The 25,446-nt window shown below is 44.5% G+C and overlaps 2 protein-coding genes across 3 annotated transcripts; both read right to left on the bottom strand.

Moving 5' to 3' along the window:
* Positions 1-1,105: 1,105 nt before the first annotated feature.
* Positions 1,106-10,806, bottom strand: vmn2r1 (vomeronasal 2, receptor 1; the record flags this gene model as incomplete). Its single annotated transcript, XM_083694636.1, has 14 exons — positions 1,106-1,430; positions 1,553-1,752; positions 2,044-2,282; positions 2,426-2,621; positions 3,548-3,708; positions 4,173-4,296; positions 4,417-4,644; positions 4,906-5,026; positions 5,136-5,335; positions 5,495-5,620; positions 5,759-5,950; positions 8,508-8,750; positions 9,608-9,899; positions 10,565-10,806. The coding sequence occupies 14 exons, from the start codon at positions 10,804-10,806 to the stop codon at positions 1,106-1,108; spliced, it is 2,889 nt and encodes a 962-aa protein (XP_083550762.1).
* Positions 10,807-13,035: 2,229 nt separating this feature from the next.
* gmps (guanine monophosphate synthase) lies at positions 13,036-24,239 on the bottom strand. Of its 2 annotated transcripts, XM_083695665.1 has the most exons (17): positions 23,841-24,239; positions 22,000-22,172; positions 21,149-21,263; positions 20,948-21,045; positions 20,564-20,667; positions 19,624-19,817; positions 18,990-19,155; positions 18,699-18,850; positions 18,429-18,602; positions 18,180-18,285; positions 17,893-18,008; positions 17,036-17,161; positions 15,892-16,007; positions 15,684-15,814; positions 15,418-15,590; positions 15,085-15,194; positions 13,036-15,044 (listed from the first exon to the last, which is right to left on the bottom strand). In XM_083695665.1, the coding sequence occupies exons 1-16, from the start codon at positions 23,865-23,867 to the stop codon at positions 15,093-15,095; spliced, it is 2,073 nt and encodes a 690-aa protein (XP_083551791.1). In that variant the 5' UTR covers positions 23,868-24,239; the 3' UTR covers positions 13,036-15,044; positions 15,085-15,092. The 2 variants fall into 2 exon arrangements, with proteins under 2 accessions (XP_083551791.1, XP_083551790.1); XM_083695664.1 differs by having other exon boundaries at positions 13,036-15,194.
* Between the last annotated feature and the right edge of the window lie 1,207 nt (positions 24,240-25,446).

Below are 25,446 nucleotides of genomic sequence, written 5' to 3'. Positions count from 1 at the left end.
GTTTGACCTTAAATACCCCAATTATGTTTTGATTATTTTACTGATACTTTCTTCAGTCACATTTAAAAAAAAAATAGATAAATCATTTTTTTACACTTCATTTTCATTATTGAAGATCAGAAGTCTGGGTGTGGGACAGGCACAAAACATCTATAACGATGTTGAAAAAGGTGAAAAAATCATCATAGACTGCCGGTAAAAAGTTCCTAAAGTACTTTCATTGTAAAGATAACTATGAAAGTGTGAATATTCCCAATTTTTATTTTTTTTATAAAATATGATCAAAGGACATGAAAGTGCCCGTAGTCTAAGAATCGCCCATGTGTTTGTGAAGGAATCACACAAACACAGACAAACACAAGAAAACATGTGCAGCCACGCGCATGTTTGAAGTTTGAAGGAAATCAATGTAATAATAATGGACATGAATGAATGTAAACAAATCTTTATTTCCCATAAAGACATTTACAGTGGTTACCCTAGGCCTATACATATTACTTTGTATACAAACATTCACAGTACAGATTAGTTTACATTAGATTAAAGCCTATACATAGATGATATTTAAGCTAATCAAAATTAAATAAATTCACAGTACAGAGATAAAGTTTTTTGCCAACATTTTGAAGCACATAATATGTTTTTATACGTTTTATAATATGTATTTTATTCCACTATTTCTGAGACATCTCACATCTTAACTTGCAAATACATATTTCCTACTACCATGCTACACCACAACAGCAATTTTGAAAATGTCTATTGTGAAGATGCTTCATTATTATTTTAACATACTAAAATACTAAATATTAAAATACTCATTTTAACATACTAAAATAAGAAAAGATAGAATTTTACATTTTCTTTCTAAGTTCCTTGTAAAACCTGTAGACCTCTATATGCCTTGTAGCTGAGGATGAGGATTCTTAGTTGTAACTACTCCCTGAGAACTCATGGTTATTCCCATTGGTACATAGTAGACAAGGATAAAATATGTGAGTCCTTAAGTGTGTGTGTGTGTGTGTGTGTGTGTGTGTGTGTGTGTGTGTGTGTGTGTGTGTGTGTGTGTGTGTGTGTGTGTGTGTGTGTGTGTCCCTTCCCAAACTTATTCATCAAGTGTCACTGTTGACACTGTCGTAGCATTACTCTCAGTGGCCGTGGTGGTCAGCGAGGCAGAGGTGCCAGTGCCAGGCCCATCACACGGTTTGGAACGTGGCCGCATCATCTCCTGTGTGTTCTGTTCAGGCTTCACCAGCAGGATGTAGCACTTGGGCAGGAAGATGCATGCCAGCAGACCAAAGCTGGACGCCAGGATGGCGAAGATCTGGACTGCCACCATGAACTTGCCACGCGTGCTAAGGTAGGCGGGGACGAACGAGATCCAGACGATGAAGAAAACCAGCATGCCAAACGTCATGCACTTTGCCTCACTGGAATCACAAACAAACAACATGTTAAACCCAAACAAGTGTGTTTTAAGTGAAAGTTTACAGTAAGCCTATGTGCTGCTAGCCCAAGAATCAGCCAGCTAATTGCTAGGTTGGTTAGCTACCTGAAGTGGTCCTCCAGTTTGCGGGCCATGAAGGCGAAGACAAATGCCAGCAGCGCCAATAAGATGTCATAGGCGAAGATGCAGCAGATGAAGACTATGGAACCCTCGTCACACTCCAGGATGATCTTGATGTTCTGTGCTGCCGTGTTCTTGACGGGGTGCGGTGGGAGGATGATGAGCCAAACTGTACATGCTACCACCTGGAGAACCAAGAGACATTACTTGTTGGTTAGGGCACGAGACCCCCTGTAGCTCTCACACATTCACAAAAAATCATGGTCTACAGTGCCTTATTTCACTGTGCATCTGCAAGGTGATGTACATATTTATTAAACTATGCAACTATTTCATTAGAGGGCTGGTGCTTCAAACTAAATGCTACCAGCTCTTGTATACAGGGTATCAATACACAGTATAGGCTTTTTTATAATAGTATAAATAGTATTGTACTGGGTCTTCACTAATAGGCTATGGTACGATAAGATCTTTGCCTGTGTTAGCGTTGCTATGGCAGCTAGCACCCTCTGGTGGGCGGGATGGAGGGTATCCGTATCAGGGTTGTTTGCTATGCTGTGGTTGTTGTTGCCACTGGTTACGATGACATCAGGGCTGGCCTCGGCGGCGGCGGCGGCGGCAGCGGCGGCTTGTGCTGCAGCTTTCGCTGCTAACTTGGCCTTGGTCCTGGCTGCTTTCAGAGCCCTGGCTCTCAGCATGAGAACTGCTGCCTTACCTAGAGCAACACAACATCAACACTGGTCATTATAAGAGATGGTTGTTAAGGGTGACAGTGATTGAGAGAGAGACAGAGAGAAACACAGACATAAAGAGAAAGTTAAAGACAAAGAGAGCTAGTATTTAATTGGCCCTCCTCACCCATGATGGAAGAGAGACAGAGGGCAAATCCCAGGGCGAGGGCCACTTGGCTGGTCATACAGCTCCAGTGCTGGGGCTCTCCCAGGAAGACGATGGAGCACAGGAAGGTTACCACCAGGGAGAAGAGCAGGGAGAAACTCAGCACTGCATCATTGGCCCGCACCAGGGGAGTGCCAATGTGGGCCAGGAATACAACCTAGAACAATGCAAATCTCAAGTGACACCCTAATTCCCCATGAAGTACACTACTTTTGGACAAAATGATATGGACACATATTGCCCATATGTGGGTCTAGCTGATGCACATACAAGTAAATGCACATACAAGCCGTGTGTGTGTGTGTGTGTGTGTGTGTGTGTGTGTGTGTGTGTGTGTGTGTGTGTGTGTGTGTGTGTGTGTTTGACCGACAGGGAACTAGGAACCTCTCACATGGATTCAGACATAAACCCTTATACTAAGACATCCTCATCCGTGTGCTTGTTTATTTGTGTGTGTTAACAACCATCTCTTATGGTTTAACTCTTACTAGTGTTGACCAGTGCAGGGGGTGATGTAATGTTAACCAATTGTGGATATTCCATGTGGGACAGGACAAAGAAGCCAAAAGTGAGTTATGGAAACCAGATACACATACTCCATGAGAAAACAGGATAAGGGATAGAGGGAGTGACGATTTATGGAGACACTGATAACAGGGCGGTCGGTAGGTGAAGGGAGGTTCATCGATACCAATCACTAGAACCACAGTACTAATATTCTTGTGATAATAACGATGAGCTCACCACCAATATTGTAGCAACCCGAGAACTATCTTTAGAAATGGGAGGGGAAACCAGGCCGTGACGAGGTATAAGAACCGGGTGAATTATATTGGTGGCGAACAGCTAGGAAGTGTAAATGATTTGCATATGGGGGATGGAACCTAAATTTATCATGTATAAACATGATGTATTTGGGAGAAAGAAGGGAGATGCTTTGCGAACCACCTAGACTTTTGTTACTTGTAATAAAAGTCTCTAAATAAACCATCAGCTCTAGTCTTTGACATTTTATTTCAAAGTATTTTAACTTAGAATTCCACCACATGTGTGTGTGTATGCGTGTGTGTTGGAGTGCCTTACCCCTACTGCCAAGGTGACCAGTGCTCCAAAGGCCGATATTACTATGAGAGTTATCCCAAGAGGCTCGCTAAAGGCCAGGAACTCAATGGTCTTGTGGACACAGGCGTTACGAGCCACGTTGGACCAGTAGTCTTCACTACACTGGATACACTCCCTTGCATCTAAACATTTTGTAGAAGAAGAAGGGAAAAATGCCTCCTCAAATTATTTGATATCAAAGACAACAAATATGGATTGAGACAAGTCAATTGAAACCAACTCACAAGAGCTAAGAGTTTGAATTGAGTAAACATACAGAAATTGCTATTAATAACGGTATTTCACTGCACAGGTCCTAATCACTATGTTTACTTATAGTTTAAATCAATGGTCAGCTATTCTCACCTAATATATTCTTACAAACATGTGCCCTTATTTGCTATGGTAAAGGAGTTATTGCTTATGCATCAGCCATGGCTCACTTATTCAAAAGAGTGAATATCTTTGCATACCTGCCCCGTTCCTTTTCATTTGCTTATTTCTTGTGTCTTTTATTACTGTTGAATATCTTATTTTGTCCTGTGATTATTATTGACAAACATTCATTGAAAAACAAATGATCCCCCAGATGACTGATGGCTGTTACTTGTGGTGTTGCTGATTTCTCCATCGGCACAGGGGATGCAGTCGAAGCAGCAGATGGGCTCGCCCTGACGGATGCCCTTCCTGGTGCCAGGCTGGCAACTCTCACTGCACACTGAGCGTGGCACCTGGGATGGGAGGGAAGGGAGGGAGTCAAGCCATCATAACCAGAGAATAGAGACAAACACACACTCATAGACTCAAAGACACACACACACACACACACACAATCACTGTTTCTCACTGACCTCCAGGTCATCATTGTTCCACACGATGGAGCCATTGTTGATGGTCATCCTGGCCTCTGGGGGTGCTGTGCTGTTATAGTGGCCGATTAAGACATACGACATATCCCCGTCACCTCTGACCTGCCAGTTAAGGATGTCATAAAGGGCGTCCACATCACCATTCGTGAAGAATATGGACTCGCCCGTTTGTGGGATGTCAAACTGCACGTTCTTCAGATAGTACATCAACTACAGGAGAAACAGGAGTATACCAGTTTAGAGTATGCATCAGTGTAACAACTATGCTAAACACAGGGAAGATTGTAATAGAACCCTCTCTCTTTTTCTTTTACCTATTTTGACCACCTCATCTGTAGTAGACACACATATATACACACACACACACACACACACACACACACACACACACACACACACACATATATAAACACACACACACACACACACACACACACACACACACACACACACACTGACTGACTGACTGACCTGCCAGGGTTCAAAGTTGGTGATATCAGCACAGCTGTTCTTGTTGAAGGGGCCCTGGCCAGGCTCACAGTGTTCCAGGTTATGCAGCGCATGGGCCACAGTGTACACCGCTTTATACACACTAAGGACACATATCAGCATCATCATCATCTTTAGTATCACCTAAAACAGTTTACATCACACTGGCAGTGACATAATTGCCAACACCTTCAGTAGTAGGGATTGTCTACCTGTAGGTGAGGCGTAGCTGGGTCACATCTGAGTAAGTATTGTTGAGCTGCTCCAGAGCCTCTCGTCCCGTACACAGCCCCTCAGGCACCCCTTTCATCACCCTGGAGAGGGTAGCATTGCCCCCTTGCCCCCCTGCTACCCTCGCCCTCTCTCTCACCTGCCTCAGTGCCCGCCCGTAGTCCAGTGTGCAGTTAAACACCTGTACAGAACACACAAGCATACAACACTGACTTTGCCCACTATTTACCATGTATGGTTATTATACAGCTATGAACAGGCATATTGCGTCAACAGAAGTACAGCTAAACCAGAGGAGTTCTATTACACAAACTGATTAGTGTTATTAGTGGTTACACACTGTCTCCCAGAACTCCTCAGTTAGCGGGTCAGCATAGGGGTCGAGGTCCAGCAAATAGCGCTGGAGGCCAGGGATCTCAGCACGCCGCAGTCCAAAGCCCAGAGTACCGCCCAGCACTGAGCTCACCTGCAGAGATTAAACAACCCATCACAATCAACACCCAATGCAACATCAGCACTGATCTCATCTGCCATTAATATAAACCTTTTGATAACTTAGTTATGACATCCTTGATCTCTTAATGAGCCCTGAGTGAGCCCTCACCTCAGGTTGGTTGATGAGAGCGGAGGTGACCCAGGCCTCACTAGCCACCCACGTGCGGTTGGTGACATTGTGACGGAGCAGCTCATGGACCAGGGGACTCAGGTCCACGTCAGAGGAAAACACTACTATGATCTTAGCTGTAGACTCAACCACTGTGTCCACGATACGCTGGATGTCCTCCGGAGAGCTCACCTGTGGGGAAGAGAGTGGAACAGAATCAGAATCAGAATGAGAATTCTTTTATTTGGCCAAGTATATTTGCACATACAGGAAATTGACTTGGTGAGGTTGGTGCATGGACATAAAAAACAAATAGAAAACATTGACAAGAAATTTACAAAATAGCAAAATATTAACAAAATAGCAATAACAAATTTACAAATTTACAAAAAAGAGCAGGAGAACAATAAATCTTGTAGGCTGTGTGAGACTAAGTGGCAATGAGGCTAGAAACTGTGAAATGGTTGTGGGGCATGTACACTATAAATTAGAATAATGTTAAATAATTATAAATTGCACTGTCAGTGCGACAGGGTGGGGGGGGGTGGAAGTCGCAGAGTCAGTGAGAGGCAGGGGGCTTGTTTGTGAGCCCCACTGCCATGGGGAAGAAACTGTTCAGGTGGCGCAAGGTTTTAGTCTTGATTGACCGGAACCTTTTGCTGGATGGAAGTCTCTGGAAGAGGTTGTGACCAGGATGGGAAGGATCAGAGATGATCTTTCCTGCTCTCTTACTGGTCCTGGAGTGGAACAGGTCCAGGAGAGATGGCAGGTTGCAGCCGATGATCTTCTCGGCTGACCGAATGATCCGCTGCAGTCTGCCTTTGTCCTTGGCAGTGGAGGCAGCGAACCAGACGGTGATTGATGAGCAGAGGATGGACTCAATGATGGCTGTGTAGAACTCGGCCATCACTTTCTGCGGCATGTTTAATTTCTTCAGCTGCCGCAGGAAGAACATCGTCTGCTGGGCCTTCTTGATGGTGGAGGTGATGTTCTCCGCCCACCTGAGGTCCTTTGAAATTATTGTCCCCAGGAATCTGAATGACTCCACAGTGTTAACTGGGGAGTCACACATGGTGAGGGGGGCAGTTGGGGCTGGGCATCTCCTGAAGTCTACTACCATGTCTACAGTTTTTAGGGCGTTCAGCTCCAAGTAGTTCTGGCTGCACCAAGAAGCCAGGCTGTCAACTTCCTCTCTGTAGGCGGACTCATCACCATTGGAGATTAATCCAATGAGGGTTGTGTCATCCGCAAACTTCAGGAGTTTGACAGAAGGGTGGCTAGAGGTGCAGCTGTTGGTGTAGAGGGAGAAGAGTAGAGGAGAGAGTACACAGCCTTGTGGGGCTAGGGTGCTGATGGTCCGGGGCTCCGAGACAAGCTTGCCTAGCCGTACCTGCTGCTTCCTGTCTGTCAGGAAGTCAGTGATCCACCTGCAGGTGGACTCAGGCCGCTCAGCTGGGACAGCTTGTCCTGTAGGAGAGCTGGGGCGATAGTGTTAAATGCAGAGCTGAAGTCCACAAACAGGATCCTGGCGTAGGTGCCGGGGGAGTCTAGGTGCTGGAGGATGAAGTGAAGTCCCATGTTGACTGCGACGTCTACAGACCTGTTGGATCTATAGGCAAACTGCAGTGGGTCAAGGAGGGGGTTGGTGATGGCCTTCAGGTGGGTGAGCACGAGGCGCTCAAAGGTCTTCATTACCACAGAGGTCAGGGCGACTGGTCTGTAGTCGTTAAGGCCTGTGATCCTCTGCTTTTTGGGAACTGGGATGATGGTGGATGTTTTGAAGCAGGCTGGTACCATGTATTCAACCAGTGAAGTGTTAAAGATGTCCGTGGAGACAGCTGGTCTGCACAGTGCTTCAGTGTGGAGGGGGAGACAGCGTCTGGTCCAGCTGCCTTGCGGGGGTTCTGTTTCTTTAACAGTTTGTTGACGTCTCTCTCCTGGATGGAGAGAGGTGCGATGGGGGGGGGGGGGGGGGCTGTCTGGGTCCATTGTGTAGGGGGGGGGGGGGGGGGGGTAGTGTCTCTGTCCAGGCTGGGAAGAAGAGGTGTGATAGCTGTGGGGGAGGGTTGGTTGTGTGGGTCAGAGTCAGGACTGCTCCATTGTCTGTCGAATCTACAGTAGAAGTTATTCAGGTCGTTTGCAAGTCTAAAGTCATCCATAGAGTGGGGGGATTTGGTTTTGCAGTCTGTGATCACTCGAAGGCCTTTCCAGACTGACGAGGAGTCGTTGGCTGCAAACTGTTGTTCTAGCTTCTTTGAGTACTGTCGTTTGGCCTCCTTAATCTCCTTGCCAAACGTGTACTTAGCCAGTCTAAACCTTTCTTTGTCTCCATTCCTGAAAGCCCTCTCCTTCTCCAAATGAAGCTGTTTGAGTCTTGCTGTGAACCAGGGCTTGCCATTGTTGTAACTCACCCTGGTGTGTGTTGGAATACATCTGTCCTCACAGAAGCTGATGTATGACGTCACAGACTCTGTGTATTCGTCCAGGCTGTTGGAAGCAGTCTTAAAAATGTCCCAGTCTGTGGTGTCTTGGCAGTCACGCAGCTCCTAACCCTCCATTGCTTCTCTGCTGCTCCAATTCTTAGATGTCCGAACAGACGATTGATGGCATAATTAAAAGTAATTTTTGTGATATATGGATGAAAAGAGCAAAAGAATGAGAGCAATGAAGAGATGAGATATAGAGAGAATGCAAAAATTAAAAATTCTGAAAATCAGTCACCCCGTTTGACTGGCTAGAAACCTCTCACCTTGGGCAGTGTCTCTGAGAAGGAGATACAGACTCCTTCCTCCTCCACCTGCTCCTTAAAGGCCTTGATGCCATACTTCCCATAGTCATCGTCAGCTGCGATGGTGCCCACCCAGGTCCAGCCGAAGTGCAGCACCAGGCGAGCCATGGCCTCCGACTGGTGAACATCACTGGGGATGGTCCTCAGAAACGTAGGGAACTGGAACTTATTCTCCAAAACAGAGCACGAAGATGAGTAACCCACCTATAGAGAGTAGAGTAGAGGAGAGGGGGATGACGAAGGGGGAGAGAGTCTGCACATAGGTGCTGGGAGGAAGTTTGACCAATATGTGTGCTGTGGTGATGGACAGATCTGACATCCACTGTGCCCATCGCATACGCAGTCTCAATCACCAGACACCAGCATTAAAAAAAAGTTTATGATCACCTCTTTCAGGCCACCAATATTGTGACTACCGGCTCTGAACACATTTGCGTCACATTGACCCATATAACTATATCTGCTAAAGAGGGCTTTCACCGTTTGGAGTTGGCTGGTTCTGATTCATCATTAGAAATTCATAGTTTGCTCTTGCTGAATACAGTCGATGTATTATATAGCATTTGATTTATTTCTACAACGAGAGGTAGAAGAGACTTCTCTGGGTCCGCTGTCGGCACACATGGGTGAAATAAGAATATGTGATATAGAATATGCCTGGGGTGGTCCAGTGGTCTAGCCCCACTGCCTACAGTGCACACATATGCCCATGTCAGCATGGGTTCGAATCTGGCCCATACCCTGTCTTTCTCTACTGTCTCTATCCAATAAAAACTAAACAAATATGCAAAAGTGGAACTGCCCCAATCCAAAAGATACCCTTTAAAAAAGAAGATGCGATATTAAGCACTTGTCGGTGAAGTTCCAATCGGTCAAAACCATTCATTTTCTGGCGGGATGTCCAAAATTGTCTAATGTTTGGGATTTTGTCAAGCATTCACACACACACACACACACACACACACACACACACACACACACACACACACACACACACACACACACACAGAAAAACATACACACACATACACACACACACACACACACACACAGTGCTCTACCTGTGGGAAGTGGTACAGCCCTAGTATCCTGGCTGTGGCGATGGACAGATCTGACCCTCCTGCCCCCACCAGAGCGGCAAGGGGCGCCCCTGAGCCACAGCGGTAGTTGGGGACTGCCTCATCCTGCCCTGTCAGGTAGGTGAGGGTCCCCTCCACCGCCTTGGAGATGGTGAAACAAGAGTCATAGATCACATAACCCAGCTCTGTATGGGGCAGGAGGTCTGTCCGTTTGTTTATCTCTTCGATGGCAAAGAGCATTGTTTGAGTCCAGCGGAATGTCCGGTAGTTAAACCTGGAAGCAGAATGATAAGTAGGGAGAGATGATGGTGATGTTTATACTGTAGGTTGTCATGATCAAATCTGTTGTTTCTCACACTGAGTAAAATGTCAAAACATTTGAGGTTGAAAGGTTATCATATCATGGATAGTCAAATTGCTAATGAAAATAGATGAGGCAGATTAAGTATTTGTAGCAGGATGCAGGAGAGCCAAAGGTGACTACTAGTAGGCCTATGACCTGGTTGGAAATCCTCCTCCTTAAATAAATAGTAATAATAATAATTATTCCTTTCTCGCACTTTCTAGCACTGTGACTGCCGATGCCACTTGTTCTTATCGAAGGTTTTACTTACGATGACTGTTGTATCGTTGATTCACTTCCTTAGACAAATGTACTTATTGTAAGTTTGCTAAATGACTTAAATGTAAAATGTAAACGTAAACATTGCTCTAATGTCATCTGTGTCGTTACATTTAACTGCCACGGGAGGACGACAGAGATCACTAATTAGGCTAGGATGTATATTAGAGGATATGTCAAAATGTTTAGATCCTTTGCAATCTTCAGTGAAGTAATTGTACTAATTAAGCATAACACAAACCTAAATCTGAAAAAGATATATAATTTGAGGATTCCGAATAGGCTACGCGTAAATCACCAAAAAGCTCCAAACTCACCCCTCACATCCCGAGGACACGGGCACCGACGAGGTGTTAGTGTTGGAGGAGGCGATGCGCTGGTGAACGGGAAACATCCCTCCTACGATCACCTTTTTCTTCTCCACGTTCTTGTATCCGCTCAGGTTAAATTTGGCCTTCAGTTTGCAGCTAGACTCCGCCAAAACGGACGCGTAAAAGTTTAGTAATGCGCATAATACCCAAAACAAGCAATTTGTATTATATAATCCTGTAATATTCATGTTACAGCCTAAATGTGTAGCAAAAGTACTGGAGCTCACGATGACAGACACTGAAAGAACAGGTATCAGTAACAGGTGCCTACATCAATTCCCGGGAGAACGTTGCATAAGAAAAACTGTCTGCACCATATAGCAATTGATTCTCGAAGAATACTGTGTAACTTATAAATGCCTAATGAGGTTAGTAGCCTAAATTTTACCGTATCATAAGATACACCCAAGATATACTGATTTACCCATTGTTTGTTGCTATGAAATATGTTTCAAACTACGTAACCATCCATAACATGGATTGTTAGTTCTTTAGAGTCCTGTCTCTAAAGTTCAGAGTGGTCAGCAGCCTCGCCTCTCATCTCAGTTTACAGGCTACCAAAACTCGGCCCTGTTTTGAGGACGTGCAAATTATGACCAATGTGTTTGTCTGGCCTGTGTGGGAAATGAAGGAGTCAACTACAACTGTCAAACAGTATTTCACATTTAGATTATGGAAAGATGATAGATTCCCTACCCCATCCCCCCACCCTGAAATGAACCGAAATATAGATCATTAAAGCTCTTTGGTAACATTAAATATACACATCACTCCGAATACGGTCAGTATATTCTAATTAGCAGAATTCAGGTTAACGACATAACACAAAGCGCCACGGGCCTCGAGTTAATTGGCAGTTGCGTGTGGCGACTTGCACTGGCATTACGCATGAGTGATCACGGGATGTTGGCGTCGTATGTCACTCAATAACAGCATAGATACTGTATCTAATTCTACAGCGTCCTCTGGGCCAGTAGTGTTGTTTTGAGTCTGAGCTTGTCGCCACTTGTCCCTTAATCAACGGAGTCGAACACCTGAACCCCGGACATAGAGATCGAGGCACCCATGGGACAGGATCACTAGCAAAGAGTTAGTAACAGATGCTTACTCGAATTAACCCTCTGTTCACACTACAGTGGTTGATGGATTCATGTTTTAATTTCACATGCCATGTTTCTTAATACAAATCAAAAGACAAGAATGACTATCTCTTCATAAAGTAGGCCTCTAAAAATAAATTCACATGTGAGACTTAAGTGGTAGTTCTCTAGGTTGTGACTGAGTTGATTCATGTACATGTGCTTTCTAATGTATGAAAAAAATAGCGTGTATGGAGGTCACTGAACTTGTGTTTTTTTCCAGATGCACGTGATATGTCTGACAGTCATTCTTGTGACTGGAAGCGCGCCAAATAGATTTCTCCAATTTGGCGCGCGCGCGTCTCAGTCACGCATTCCAGGATAGACAGTGGTAGGCTGGATATTTAGAAACAATTACAGTGAGAGATAGAGTGCTCATAAACCATACAGTCAACGCTTAAGTGAAAATTTGATGTAAAGAATTAGCAACGTTCAGTAACGCATCTTTAAATGATCAAAATAAAGATACGATTGAAAGAGTACATTTACATGTATGGCATTTAGCAGACGCCTTTATCCAAAGCGATTTACAACAAATACATTTGTTTAAGTAAGTGAATCATCCATCCATCAGTCATCATAAGATAAAGTAATCAATGCTCGGACCAGGGGCCATAGGCAGTGACAATGCTAGAAGAACGAATTTGTTTTTGTGTGTTTTTTTTTTTTTTATTAAGAGGAGAGAAACTTGTACTGGGGGGTAGTGGGGGTGAGGAGGTCTTTCGGAGGGACCGTTAAGATAGTAGCCTGAAGAGATGGTCTTCAATCTACGGCGGAAGATTGGTAGTGGCTGCGCAGTCATGACAGCAGTGGGAAGCTCGTTCCACCAGCGGGGCGCCAGGACAGTGAAAAGCCGTGACCGAGTAATGCGGCTGCTGCATCCACGTAGAGGTGGAAGAGCGGAGTGATCGGGCAGGGGTTTGGGGGCTGACCATTGCTTGCAAGTAGGGAGGGGCTGTTCCCTTTGCCGCCCGGTAGGCTAGCACCAGGGTCTTGAATCTGATGCGAGCTGCTACCGGGAGCCGGTGAAGGGTGCGGAGGAGGGGAGTGACATGGGAGCATTTGGGGAGATTGAACACCAGACGGGTGGCAGCGTTCTGGATGAGCTGCAGAGGCCTGATGGTGGAGGCGAGGAGACCGGCCAATAGTGCGTTGCAGTAGAGTAAAGATAAAGAAAGATATTTGAGAAGTTGAATAATTAACGTAATTAATGTGAGTGGCACAAACAATCTAGTCGAACATACTTTAAATAGTTTCCAGAAAAGAGTGGGGGCAGTATTTCAACATGGACTTCTTTATTGAAGCTCATTTCATTATACAAATTTCATAGTTGAAACTGCATGCGGTGGCTTTGAGGCACGTTACTAAGGATAATGAGCATCAATCATTTTTAAATGATTGAAACAGAAAATAACATGACAGAATAGCACAAATTAATCTTATTTCAATATTGCAGTAAAATCCACAAATTAAATGTACATTAATTTTTAGCCATTGTTTTCCAAGTAGACATATGTATCATAAAATACACAGGTAAAAGGCAACACAGAGGGAGACACTAACAACAGTAGTTGCAATTAAGGAACAGATTCATTTTGCATTGGGTATTTTTTGTCATTAGAGGAAATAAGATTGTGAGGATGAGAGGTACACAGACAATAAATACAGAGGCATGAGATTGATTAAATCACACAGCAAAATGACGTGTGTGTGTGTAGGGGGGATTCTGAATTCTAGCTGACAGTTCTGAATTATTGAATGTTTGTAGTTATCCATATTAATGTCTGGGAATGCCTTTCAGGAGTTCTAAAGTAGTCTAAACAGTCAAGATGGCCACCAATGAAAGTCTTAAAATTGCCCTTTGATACTAGAGGGGGATTATTTGTGATGGAGATCATTTCCAGAATATTTGAACTAGAGAGAATGACTATCCCTATGTCAGGATGACTATCCCTATGTCAGGATGACTATCCCTATGTCAGGATGACTATCCCTATGTCAGGATGACTATCCCTATGTCAGGAAAGCACCATGGCTTATGCATAAAAAAAAATAGTATGTGCAATAGTTGGTCCTACACAATGTAGGAACTGCCAAATGATAATGAAGATGACAACAAATAGGAAATTCATACAACAATGGTTATCAACTCTACACTAGTAATTTCATGTTTATTCTTAAGTCAGTTCACTTGTCTTCTTATTTCTCTTAAAAAGCATATTGCAGCATGAAAAAAAAAAAAAGTATATTCCCCTATTCAGGAGATGAGAGTCCAGATCAGCTCACATTAAAAAACAAAACAAAAGAGACAGGAAGAGAACAGGCACAATAAAAGGACACCCCACATTTTGGGGGCCTCCTGCACAGTTACACATCTGTGATCATTAACTAGCTTTTAACTAACTACATTTTCTGTTGACCGCTGCAGGCATTGACCATCATGTTTTGCTTTGTGTGGATCGTCAAAAGGGCTGAAACCCCAAATAACCCTAACCACAGCTTATCTACATTTGGCAAAAAGAAAAAGTTGAAAAGTATTAAATTGGTCACATTTCTCTGCTGAATTACTTTGGACAGGCAGCCCCTGCCTCTTTGCACAGTATACTGGTGGAACAGAAACGGATGGGTAAAAGTTGCCCTGGGACAAAGAAAAGTCTGAACTACCGCAGTATAAAAAACAAAGGTGAGACAAAAAATGCAAAAAGCAATGGATGACACGTTAAACCACTGGCTTGTTTTCGGTTCTTCCTTTTCCACCATGTCGTTTGTTTGTTAGCTTTCTTGCTTTGTTCGTCTCATGCTGCAATCGGAGGCACGCTGTGTACTCAATCCACTTCCTGAACCTTCTAACATTTGACCTTTCACCTTTAATAGCTGGCTTCAAAACAGGAAGCAGCACCCACACCCAAAATATGTCAAAGAAAATGCATTCACGCATGTATCCAGAAAATAATAATAATAATACAACCACAGCCCCAAAAAGTGATGGAGAGTAGCAGGTTCAGGTGTGTGCTGGTCACAGTACTGCCTGCCTTTCACGGGAATGTTCTAAAGAGGGGTGTCGTGGGGGGATTGGGGAGGAGAAGGGGTGAATAGGGAGGGGAGCAGGCCATGAGAGTGTGGAGGTATAGGAGAGGGAAAGGGAGGAAGGAGGAGATGGAGTGTGTGTTTGTCTCTCTCACCCTCTGCCTCTCTCTCCCCTCTACTCCTCTTTTTTTTTCTTTTTTTCTTTCTCTCCCTCTCTCTCCCTCTCTTCTCTCTCTTTCGCTTGCTCTCTCTCTCTCTCTTTTATCTCTCCCTCTCTCTTCTCTCTCTTTCGCTTGCTCTCTCTCTCTCTACTCCCACTCCGTGGTGCCTGGTGGTTTGGAGGTCAGGTCAAACATCACTCTGGAGATGCCTGGGATCTTCTTGATCTCATTCACCATCTTCAGCACCACCTGAGGTATGAGAGAGAGGGGTATGTGTGTGTGTGTGTGTGTGTGTATATATATATATATATATATATATATATATATATATATATATATATATATATATATATATATATGTAGATGATTGGAACATACAGTATACTTCCTATATCTGTCTTTTCATTTGCTGATATAATGTCCATCAAATCCACTTAATCTCATCCTGGGAAGCAGCTACATTACACCTTACCTCCTCTGGGATGTGGTTGCCAGGCGTGGCAGGTATCCCGGTCATGAAGTCACTGGTGATGAAGGTCCTGACGACCACGGAGCGCCGGCAGGATGGCTGCTTCTGCTGGGGGTCACGGTCAAAGTGCAGAGGGGTCAGGATGACCGGCATCTGACTGATCTTACCAGAGTAGCCTGGAGGGAGGGGGAGAGGGAGGGACAGGGGTCATAGAATATTGCCTGTTGAAAGATTGCTTCCAATATACACAAACGCAAACACACCCTTACCAGATTCTCTGAGGATAGAGTGGGCAACAAAGTCAGCCTGTCGGAGGGTGCTGAGTACACCTGTGGTCAGGAAGGTGGGGGTGATGTCTGTTGGAGGCTCCTTCACATGGGGTCCGAATACATACACAACTCTGGAGGAAGAGAGGGACAAAAGTCAGTGTGTGTTGATGTTGTGGCATATGCGTGTATGCGTGTGTGTGTGGGGTACCTGTTAATGGTGTGGCACATGCGAGGGATGAGTCTGGCCAGGAACATTAGGGATTCCCAGTGTGGTGCCTCTTTACTGGTGATGCCACACACATAACTATATGACCGGCAGTCACCCTGCAGAGAGAGGTAGGAACAGAGAACATGTTAGAGCTGTTGCCTGTTGGGTCATCGTATTCTGTGATTTCCCTCTACTCCCACCCAAAAGAGGAAATAAAAGTGCCTTGTGTGTCTACCCTCCTCCTGTCTGATGTCCCTCCAGCCTTCAGGTCTAGGCTTTATGGTTAATTTAGCTCTCTGTGGCTTCAAGCAGGAAGTTTGAGAGAGCCACACCTACCATCACAGCATCACTGTCTGGTTTTAACAGGTGGGTGCTAGACTGCTAGAACAGCACTCTACAAACAAATAAACAATCTAAAGCCACAACCCATTCACATCAACCAATGATCCCCTAAATTCCAAGGTGGATACAAGTAAAGTTAGGGGAAACACTGCCTGCTGAGGTTATCCAAAGAGGCATTGACTCAATCCTGGTAGTAGCAGAGACATTTAGTTATTTTGATAGAATGCTCTTTGTGTGAATGAATAGCAGGGAGGGCCATGCAAGTCCTGACGCCAGAACCCAGACCACAGTCTAACATTAGCTATCCCACACACTGTCAGAGAGAGAGAGAGAGAGAGAGAGAGAGAGAGAGAGAGAGAGAGAGAGAGAGAGACAGACAGATGTACAGACTGCATCAGGATGGGTGTGGTAGACCACATAGCTACTGGAATAAAACAGTGAGAAACAAACAGGGAGAATGAGGGACATAGTGTTCTGTCTGTGCTACAGTGAGTAGACCTACAATCAGCAATACCAAAGGTTATGTTAGCCTCATAACAGGCCCATTTCCGTCATTCAGAGAGAAACAGAAGTGTCCAGTAAATGTTACATTTACGGCATTTAGCAGACACCTTTATCCAAAGCGACTTACAACAAATACATTTGTTTAAGTAAGTGAATCATCTATCCATCAGTCATCATAAGATAAAGTAATCAATGCTCAGACCAGGGGCCATAGGGAGGCACAATACTAAAAGAAGGATTTTTAAAAAAATGTGGCCAACCTCTCCTGAATAAAGGCTAACATTAAGGCTGTGTTTACCTGGACGCCAACAGTTTTGATTGGCAGCAGGAAGGCATTAAGTGAATGAAGGCTGGTGATCTGCAAGAGCTTCTCCTCCTCTTCATCTGATATACATGACTTCACTCTCTGCAGTAACGTATGGGGCTGGGGAGAAAAAGAGTGTTACAATGATGAACAATGAATTTCAAGGCAACATAATCATTAAAACCGAACCCGACCTGCGACATGCTTGATTTAGACTGCAACTCAACCCCCGGGTTTTCATACTGCCAAACATTTACCGGCAAATTGTTTATTTAGAGGGATAACAGGGACCGCGGATACCCAACCCGATGCACGACTCTACTAGGCAGGCATAGAATTGCACTCCTATGCAAAATATCTCATGACCTATTCAACCTATTCAAGTTGTGGTGGAACTAACTGACCCTTACTCTGGTAACCCTACTAGTGTCCTAAGACCAACACCTCCCTGCACGCCAGGGGAGCAATCCTGCCTAGAGATTTTGACGCCAGCTATACCATCTGGTCATGGGGAGAACTGCAGGTGCCTGGAGCCAAAAAGCATATTTCCCCATTGAAACCCATGTTAAACTTTGTATGATAGAATCCGGCCAAATAAGACCGTTTAGGACTGCGATTTCGGTCATTATATGTAGTCTTCTCCCTGGGACCATTTTGTTTTTAACGCACCTGCATTGGTGCCAAGGTTGGTGGCACCAATCAGATGTCGCTATGGCAGCACCCATTAACTGCAATTCCTAGCTTCACTGCGACAATCCAATCTCTCATAGGAACCCATTGGACAGTCGTTCACTTCATCCAGTTATTTATATATTTTCAATGGAGCATGCACAGCTCTATTGACCTCTGACCTTTTTGACACTCGCGGAGAAGTCTGTGATGATCTTGAGTATGTTGTTGGTTTCAGCAAAGTCCTTACAGATGTAGGGCTCATCTGCACAGATCACCCTGATGGCCAGACCAGGACCTGCAAAAGACAGGGAGGGAGAGGGGGGAACATTATGCTGGAGCACGCTTCCAGAAAAGGCCAGAGAGAAGCGTCACCTGACCATGGCTATTGCAGCTGGTAAGTTGTCCATGTATTTCAGTGTTGCTCAAGCATGTGGGATGATGTGTGTGTGTGTGTTGTGGTACTGACCAGGGAAAGGATGTCGAGAGACAATCTCCTCTGGCAGGCCCAGCTCTCGCCCCAGTGCTCTGACCTCATCCTTATGGAAGTCTTTCAGTGGCTCGATTACTTTTCCCTGGTGGACATTTGAGACAGAGGCTTATACCATTTTTCTACACAATGGCTGTTTCCAGGTGAGATAAAAATGCTTGGGGATAAAAATGCTTGCAAATTCAAATTTGAGGGCATATTTAGAGCTCAAGTGCAGGCCTGACATACCTCGTCTCGTAGCTTGCGTATAAGTTCGGTGTCGTTGTGGTGTGTTTTGATGAGCTCTGCTTTGCCGCTGGCAATAGAAGAGGCACTCTCTATGAGGTCTGGCCTCAGGGTACCCTGGGCTAGAAACACCTCCTCAGGCTTCAGGTTCATCTCTCCTATCACCTCATTGGCCACCTGCAGTTGCCAATCACACACAGCAGGAAGTCAATCACAACAGTAATGGTGGCTGCACAGGTAGACCGGTCTAGATAAACAAATAGACCGACGCACCTTTACAAAGGTGTCTCCAATGATCTTCCTCTTCTCCTCAGGGTTGGTGGTCATATTGAGGGTCTTGCTAATGCGTTTCCGTGGTGTCCGGTCCTCGTCCGAGATGGGAAGGGTCGTCGTGCCATTGTAGAAGGTGTGCGCTGCGTTCACCACTGGAGGGAAAGAGATGGGAAAAGAAAGAGATTAGGAAGTGGGTTGAGAAAAAGAGGGAAGGATTTAAAAGATACCATTGCTTCTCACACTGTACTTTTCCTGAATCAACATATGGCTATCTGAGCCTTGACCCCTGACCTTTGAGGTTGATGCCCAGTTTGGTGAGGGCCTCCTCCACACTCTGGCTCTCCCTCTTCCTCATGAAGCCGTTGTCAATGTGCACTGCAATCACCTGATCCTGGTTCAAGGCTTTGTTCAGCAGGGCCGTGCACACTGTGGAGTCCACCCCACCACTCAGCAGCACCTAGCAAACACCATTGGACACGCATGTCAATCAACAGCAATCAAGGGTTTTATTGGTGAACGGTGCTGTTGTTGCCATTGATGGTGATCAGGGTGTCATATTAGTCAGCAGTCTCTTTACAGATAATATCATCTTCATATCTCTGAGTGAGTTGTTGCTATAACCTACTACAAAGCTATGTATCCACACAATATACTGCAAAATAAAAATGTATGAATTAGAGTAGGGTGTAGGGCAAAGCATGTCTGATCATAAAACCTAGTTCTCCCTGTGTCTGAATCTCAGTTTCTCCCTTGAGAAGGAACCCACTTTATGAGAGCAGAGGGAGACAGTCACCTTGTTTCACTAGCGAGTATGGTTTAATTTGAGTGTTTTAATTGCTCAGTTTAACTCCCTGATCCTTACACCTCTCTGACTCTGTATGTTCTGGATCTAAGTGTTTGGCTCACACACATACGGCTTGCTCACCAGCACTTTGGACTTGGCCACCTTCTGTTGAATCTCAGAAATACAGTCCTGTTGGCGGTTCTGCATCGTGAAGTTACTTGTGCAGCCGGCGATCTCAAACAGGAAATTACTTAACATCTCCATGCCCCGCTCAGTCAGATCCACTTCCGGGTGAAATTGAGTGCCGTAAAGCTTCTTCTGCTCGTTAGCAATACCTGGGGGAACAGCAGGGGGCAGTGGTGAGGGATGGAGAGCTCAGAGCTCTAACCACTGATACATGGTCAGATAGTTTTCATAACACTAGTCATTAAGATGTGAAGGAATCTGAATCACAGGAATTGGTCCTGTGAAGAGATGTCTGACTTGACCTCTTATTGAACTTACATTGATATTATTTCTTACACTTTGTTGCGACCAACTGTGTCTTAAAATGTATGTAACAGAAGGTTTAAACAGTTAGGGGGGGGGTGCTCAGGAACAACTAATACTGGCTGTGTAATGCGTCATTAAGTAGTAGAGCCTTGTGTGATCTAGGTCGAGAACATGAGATAACGATGGCCTCGGGGTGAGATACAAGTGTCACAGGACTAGTTGTCTGTCCTCTCCACGCACATGTTTTACAAGGTCTTTTCAGTATATAACAAATTAATGTTCAAGTTTTCATCAGAGAGTTTGGGAGCTGTGGCTTCCAGTACACAACTATTCTATTTCACCTGGGGTATGTTGTTGCTCTCTCCTTGCAAGTTTTTCTTTTTGTTGATTGTATTTTACTAGAACTGAATTGAGTATTGAATGAACGATAATAAATTATTCATTTGATTATTCCCAATTTATGAGAACACTGGTGTCAGTCTCACATTATTTATTTTGAGTGAAAAAGTGAATTCCTACAGATGTTTAGGGGTTGAGTAATCTTACTATATATTCATCCCCAGCCCAGGGTCCCTCTGCCCCAACTTACCTGCAATAATGCTTCCTGACTGCGCCACCACCTTGAAGCCATCGGCCACTTTGTCCACGCTGTCCCCATGAGTCAACAACACCAGCTCCTCCTTCTGAAGACCTCTGAGAGCAGGAATATACACAGGGGTTAAAGGGTGTGTGTATCTATCTGTGTGTCTGAGAGGTGGAAAACTGTAGACATCTTTTTTGGATTGCCTGTGGTGAAAGTGTGCATGTGTGTTTCTTATTTTCTGGATTGTTTGGGTGACGAGGGAAAGTATGCGACTTGTGGAATTTCACATACACAACATGGCTTTAGGACAAACCAATGAGAAACACTTGTTCTTGTTTCTGCATTGTTCCACCCCCCCCCCCCCCCCCCGTGTTCAATAGACAAATCCACCTGAAGAGGGAACAGGAGTTGTCCAGTCCAATGTTGAACACCCCATCCTCCCTCACACTCTTCCTGTGTACTGTTCCACCAAAAACTTTATTCATCATCTGCAGACAGGACAAAACAGACAAACAGTAATATTAATATGCCATCATGGTTAAACATAGCAACCTTGGAGTGTTACTGAGAGTGTGTGCGTATGTGTTTTACCTGCATGCCATAGCAGATCCCTAGGACAGGCTTTCCAATGGTGAATATGGCAGGGTCAAACCAAGGGGCATCCTCGGCATACACCGAGTTAGGCCCACCCGAGATGATGATTGCCCTGGGGCACACAAAAGGGATGTTCAAGAGAAAGTGTGTATGAGCCATGGAGAGATGCTGGAGAACACTTCACAGCTCCAAAGAATCCATAGGAGGGAGTGTGTGTATTTGTAAGGGTAGAGGTGATGATTAATCAAACTGTAATGGAAAAAGAAAACTGTCTCCAAAACGCCTCACTCACACTCCTGACAAAGAGGGACCTTACTTGAGTAGTGTAGAACACTTTGTGAACTCAGACTCCCTCCTCTCAAGGTCAAATACAGTAAAAAGACCAAGCTCAGTCTAGACACTGGTGAACCCATTTCCTGGCTGAAGGCTGAACAGACTTCACAGAGAACAAAAAGATAGGAGAGGGTGGGAATAATGGAAATGTTGCTGCTCTGATAGGTTTCTTGAGTAGAGCAGTTTCCCCTGACATTAGCTTGGTGGGGTGAATTCTTCATACACAGGCTTAGACAGACACTAACCCTCCAATGTTAGCAGACCTACAAGCAAAGGACAGCCAGGTGTAAGCAATATGATGATAGCTAGGCTATACCTGGCCTTATATGGGCTTCCACCATATTGCTTCCACCTGTCAGGTTCCATCAGATCTGAAACATTGAGGAAAAGGAGATATGAGAGGGAGGATAAGGTTTATTTTCAGACCTGGCCACTCAGTTGGTTCTGTCAAAAACCACTGCCCCATGACCACAACTGTTAGTGTGTTATAGCATCATCATGTTGTATCAACTCACCTGAATCCCTGTTCTCTAATGGCGAATGCTGGCGTCTCTAGCGGGAGGATCTCTGAGCGGACGAAGAGCTCTCTGATTCGTCTGTCAATCACCTTGCCGTACTGAGCCCCAGCGTCCAGAATCACCACTGCTCCCTCACATGAACCATTCTGCGGTTCAGTGCTGATCTCCAGCTGAAGACCACACACAGACACACACGTAAGCAGGCCTCAAATGACAAACCATAGCAATTGTGAGTGATTAGATTCCTCTACCTCAAACCTTATCATGAGGAATGGGATTCATTAAGCACTTAACATAATTTAGGACATGTGAGCTCCAGTACTGAGAAGGGGGCACGCATGAGACGTTACCTACTCATTCAGTTCCTTACTAGTAGAATCACATGAGGGAGAGTACGCCTAACTGTCACACACAGGTGCTAGAGAGGCCCTGGCCTGATTCCAATTTATATTAAAATATATTAAAAATCAAATTAAAAAAAAAATACAGTCAACGCCCCCCCACCCACTCACTCAGGGTCAGATGTTTTTCATAAAATTACGGTAATCTTATCCTAGATCTGTAGTTTGGAGCAAGAAAAGCAATTGCAAGATTGGTGGTACCACACCTAATTATGTTCTCGAATCATTTCATTGAATGAAATGGAAGCCAACACAGGCTTTTCTTTGTTCATAAAAAAGTTAAATGGGTCCGTTTCATAGGCTTAAATCAAAAGTGCCTGTGGCACCTGTCAAACTGGCTGTCTGGAGCGGTATGAAACAGCATCTGTCCGTTTTGAGTGCGGTCCAATATGTCCCTGTTGTTCCAAAATAAAGGACCTAGAGCTTTAATATTTCCATATCCATTGTTGCCCTGTAACAATATGCAAAATATATCCGTAATGGACGTCGTCTCAATGTAGGAGTCTAAGCGAAATGTTAATGTCACATGCATGTAATTTTCGATTTTCAATAGAAATACTGCAATTATGCAGTAGTAGAGGGAGCAGCATGCCCCCACGTGGTTACTGAAACTTGGTACTTCCGTCAATTAAAAAAACAAGCATTTGCTCACTGACTCGCCGACTGAAGAAGCACAAAACTGCAGACATCATGAGCTGGAAATTTACAAACACGCCTTGCTTGTTCGGCGTGACGATGTTCAGGCTGTCTGGCAGATAAGGGAAAAGTACATTTGAGTTGTCTGGTCCGTGGTCGAGCTGCTACTTCATGGAAATTATCATTAGCCCATGCTATGCAGCACAAACACTCTGATCTGCATAGATAGCTCGCCAATCAATTTATCTGCACAATGACCAGCAACACTGAATGAAGTGAATGCTAAACACAATTTCACGCACACTGTTGCTGAAAAGAAAGTTCGATGCTACCCTATCCAGCTGTGACGACAACGCGGCAGCTACGAGCCACGATGCAGCTTGAAATACTAGAAATCCACGCGGTTGGATCAGCTACGACCCATCTAGCCATCTATCCCGGCTTAGGATGTGCGCCGAGCAAAATGTGTAGCTAGCTAGCCAGCCAAGAACAGTGCCAGTGTAGCAAACTCAGCTAATGACATTGTCGGTGGATGTTTGGCAAATACGAGACATTGCAACAGGCATCACCAGCGGCGGAGCACGCTATGCTAAACACACACGTACACACACACAAACATAGCTACTAGCTAGCCACACAGGCCGTAGTTAACCACGGATTGCCAGTGCCCAACGTCCCGACCTCGAGCCTGAGCCTCTACACTAATTTACCATCGGAGTACAATCGACACAGAACGACAGATTCTGAATATGTTGCTAACTTTGCGAATGTTAAGTAGGCCATTGTGGGCTGCATACTGACCTTGGTATCTCCGTTGCACAGAGCCATGGATGACTGTGGCGGAATGAGCTCTTCCCTTCTCCTCGTTCGTCTTCCAGATCTCGTGCGCAGCAGAGGGGACTATAGGCTAGTAGCTAGCTGTGTGATGGAACGAAGTTGGCGCACCGACCACTGTCGCAAATGTGTCCCTCTGCTGTAGACTAGCTGCTGCAACATCCGACTACTCTAATGCGTGGGAACTGAATCGCCAATGTTTTCAAGGGAGGAGTTTGACGAACCTCCACCAAAAAGTTTGTTAAGTAGAAAGAGATGGGATGCCCCCAAGATAATACAGTTTGTCCAGTGGCCCCAGTTAGAACTCACATTATCTGATTGATGTTATCCGGGTTTGGCGGCGACACCTTCCTGGTTGTAGCCTATTATGAAAACAATTAATTGATGTAGCAGTGAGGGTCACCAACAAAATATAATCAATGAAAAAAGTGCATTTGACATAGCACTAGGTTTCTATAATAGCACTAGGTTTCTATAATAGCACTAGATTTCTATGACTTATCTGTTGTGCCCAATTAGTTACAGTCCCTGAAAGCAGCATTACTTTTTTTGTAAAAAAAATGTTGTAAAAAGATGTTTACAACATCTGTCAACATAAACAATACAGTAATTCCTTATTTCTTTGGTTATGAAGAGGCACAAAACTTGTTGTACTTAGACATGTATGCAGGAGGCATATTTAATCATAATTAAAGAGTATATTTCACTTTTTACGGGAATGAGTAAAATAAGCAGAAGCAAAACCTAAAAAGTACTAAACAGTACTATCCACTCAACAGCAAGCACACAAGTAGAATTACAAGGTTTCCTTTGTGCTCTGCACTCCTATGAGCAACCCAGCCTAAATTGAGGGGCGTCCCCATAATAATTAAGATTACCTGTGCTGTATACATTACTTGTACTGTACATTACTTTTTCCTTAATAAGAAACAAATATAAGAATTATCTGAAAATAAATGTATTCAGTCGACTATATCTGAGGTTCACCAAGCCGGAGTCAGTGTCAGAAGAACCCTAGCCTTCAGGAGTGTTTCTATTATGCATGTGTCATTTTGACCACATATGTTTACTGAATGTGGCACCTCCATTTGTTTACTATGGGGCCCCACAACTGACATCTATTATCTTCTCATAGGTAACCTCGTTCCCAGGCTATTGCGCACAGCGAGGAAGAGGTTTGATGGCAGGGGGAACAAAATAAAAAGGTAAATCAAAAATGCAATCCAAAAGCAAAATTGAGGGCTGATGTATGTTAGCTAGACAACCACATAAAAAAGTCTTAGATGAGCTCTCTCTCTCTCTCTCTCCTGCCAATTAAAAGAGGGGAGAGGAGGTAATTTTGGATCTCTCTCTGGGTCAAGTGTAACAGGAGCTACCATGGGAAATCCACCCTCTGGCATGTCCTGAATATGGGTTAGGTTTGAGTGCCCACCTTCCACCCACTTTGTATCACTGCAAAGGACTTTTATGTCGATTTGATCAGGGTTTAAATTATGTAGTAATACTAGACGTTATTACCAATCATGGCATGTTATTTGTGTTTTAAGAAAACCCAGTTTAATTTGAAGCCTGA

This window comes from Argentina silus (genome assembly GCF_951799395.1).
Source record: "Argentina silus genome assembly, chromosome: X".
Classification (NCBI taxonomy): Eukaryota; Metazoa; Chordata; class Actinopteri; order Argentiniformes; family Argentinidae; genus Argentina; species Argentina silus.
Note: the sequence above shows the minus strand (reverse complement) of the source record. Positions and strands in the feature narration are given on the sequence as shown.

What these genes read in the sequence shown, in the direction of transcription:
- gmps (XM_083695664.1), bottom strand. Translation starts at nt 23,867, where the DNA reads ATGGCTCTGTGCAACGGAGATACCAAG. An exon ending in TCAAAACTGTTGGCGTCCAG is followed by an intron (nt 16,008 to 17,035) that starts GTAAACACAGCC and finishes CTCTCTCTGCAG; the next exon opens with GGTGACTGCCGGTCATATAG. An exon ending in CTCTATCCTCAGAGAATCTG is followed by an intron (nt 15,591 to 15,683) that starts GTAAGGGTGTGT and finishes CCCTCCCTCCAG; the next exon opens with GCTACTCTGGTAAGATCAGT.